We start from the raw sequence: 2,500 nt of genomic DNA on the forward strand, positions 1-2,500 counted from the left end.
GCTGCTGCTGCTGCTGCTGCTGCTGCAGTCCAGCAGCTCTGTCACGCGATGTCGCTGCTGAGACGCAGCAACTGCGTCGTGCTGCTGCTGCTGCTGCTGCTGCTGCTGAGTGGCTATCAAATCAAGAGGCCAACTCCCTGTCTCCCGCAGCAGACATTCGCCGGAATCCATTGCATCTCCTCCGTCTCTGTCTGCGGCAGCAGCAGCAGCAGCAGCAACTCCTGCTGCTGCTGCCGCTGCTGCTGATGTCGGTACGCACACGCTGCCGGGGTCACGTATCCCGCCGTCGCCAAGCAAGGCGGTTGCTGCTAGCAACATTGGGTCTACTGCTGCACCTGCTGCTGTTGCTGCTGCTGCTGCTGCTGTGGTCCACTGGTCCCGTCTGTCTAAACCCTGCAGCAGCAAATTGCTGCTCATGTGCTGAAGCAAAAGAGTCTGCGCATTTGACTTCTGCGCGTCTTTGGGCTGCGGCGCCTGCAGCAGCTTGCTTCCGTCTGCTGCTGCTGCTGCTGCTGCTGCTGTTGCTGCAGCAGCTGCCGGAGATAAGCTCTTCAGCGAACGCCGCACTTCTGCTAGCAGCAAACCGGCCCCTGCATGCGCCTCGGGGTCCCACTGCCGCCCCGCATTATCTGGCACGAGTTTGCTGCTGTCACTGCTGTTGCTGCTGCTGTTGCTGCTGCTGTTGCTGCTGCTGCTGCCGCTGTTGCTGCTGTTGCTGCTGATGCTGCTGCTGCCGTTCGCCTGCATGTCTGGGGTATTGTTTGTAGCACCTAAGCAGCTGCCATTCCATGTCCATGGGCTGATGTCTGTGCCCAGCAGCTGCTGCGGCTGTTGCTGCAGCAGCAGCTGCTGCTGCTGCTTTGGCTGCTGCTGCTGCTGCTGCTGCTGCTGCTTCGACTGCTGCTGCTGCTGCTGCTTTGAGACGCAGCGTGTCCAGCTCTGCTTCCACGCATATGCTACAGTTGAGTCTGTTGCTGCTGCTGCTGCCTGCTGCAAACCGGCTGCAGCAGCTGTGGCTGAAATAAGCTGTTTCTGAGAGGGTGCCAGCAGCCCTGCTGCACCTGCTGCTGCTGCATCTTCTGCAGCAGCAGCAGCAGCAAAAGGCGCACTCACCGGGCCGCTGCTGTTGCGGGGGTCTGTTTCCACCCCGTCATCTTCTGGCAGCAAAAAGGCTTCTTCACTGGAGTCCCAGTCCGTCAGCAGCAGCTGCTGCTCTTCGCAGGCAGTGTCTTCCGCTGCTGCTGCCGCTGCTGCTGCTGCAGTGGTTGCTGCCGCACCTCCTGCCGCCGCTGCTGCTGCTGGCGGCAGCAGCGCCATATCCACCTGTTGCGAGGCGGCGCCGAGGGGCTGTTCGTCCTGCAGCTGCAGTATCTGAAGCTGCTGGAGCTGCTGCAGCTGCTGCTGCTGCTGCTGCTGCTGCTGCTGCTGCTGCCAGGGCCAGAGAGAGCCCTGGGCGTCCCTGGGGTCCACGAGGCCCCCGAAGCTGTCGTCGAGCTCCTGCGCCCCCTCACCCTCAGCAGCAGCAGCAGCAAGAAAGGATCTGCTGTGGCTGGCAGAAGAGATTGTGGAAACACTAATTAGGGAATCCTTGTTAACAGGAGAGTCTATGCAGCAGCAAATGGTTTCTTCCTGCTGCTGCTCCTCTTGGCCCTCCGCGGCGCCGCGGGCGGGAGCCGCGTCCTCGGCCTGCAGCTGGAGCTGCTGCTGCAGCTGCTGCTGCAGCTGCTGCTGCTGCTGCTGCAGCTGCAGCAGCTGCTGCTGCTGCTGCTGCTCGTGCCGCACCTCCCCGTACAGGCCGTGCCGAGCGCCTCCCAGCGAAGCGCAGCAGCTGCCAGCGAAGGGCACCATCTGCAGCTGGGGGGCGACTGACGGGGCAGCAGCAGCAACTGCGGACGCAGCAGCAGCAGCAGCAGCAGCAGCGGCAGCAGCAGCAGCAGCGACGGGGGGCTTCTGCGGGCTCTCCTGAAACGCCGGCGCTTCCAAAAGGCTCACCCGGGACATTATAAAGGAAGCAGCTGCTGCAGTCTGGGGGAGGAGAAGACCCGCAGAGACGGAGCAGCAAAGAGACGCACTTCGAGTCGAGGGTTTAGGGTTTAGGGTTTGCAGTGTGCGAGGGCCGAGGGTTTCCAAGGCCCCTTCTGGAATTAAAGGAACAAATATAATTCAAAAGACACAATTCTACAGTTCAAGAAGAACGCTACAGCGCCAGGAACTGCAGCAGCAGCAGCAACCGCAGCGGCAGCAGCAGCAGTTGCAGCAGCAGCAACAGCGGCAGCAGGTAGGTCTACTTCCCGGGGCCTCAGCAGCTGCCGGCCTCTTCTCCGCCGCTTCGGAGGCTTAAAAGGATTACTTTCATCTGATGAAATGCATTTAAATCGGTAAAGACTTATCCTCGGGAACAACAAAGAAAAACAAGGAGGAGGATCGAGACCTGCACGTACACCCCAGGTGACCTGCGGTGTACAGACAGCGCCGTATTGTGCAAAAGAAATCCAGAAAG

General features: G+C 60.9%; 1 protein-coding gene across 1 annotated transcript; it reads right to left on the minus strand.

The window, feature by feature from the left end:
• Positions 1-121: 121 nt before the first annotated feature.
• Positions 122-2,001, minus strand: ETH_00023785 (uncharacterized protein; the record flags this gene model as incomplete). The annotated part of the gene is made up of 2 exons (XM_013380222.1): positions 122-191; positions 260-2,001. 2 exons carry the CDS (start codon positions 1,999-2,001, stop codon positions 122-124), a joined length of 1,812 nt encoding a protein of 603 aa, XP_013235676.1.
• Positions 2,002-2,500: the final 499 nt, after the last annotated feature.

Source organism: Eimeria tenella, genomic scaffold, assembly GCF_000499545.2.
Source record: "Eimeria tenella Houghton genomic scaffold, Eth_scaff461, whole genome shotgun sequence".
NCBI classification, from domain to species: Eukaryota; Apicomplexa; class Conoidasida; order Eucoccidiorida; family Eimeriidae; genus Eimeria; species Eimeria tenella.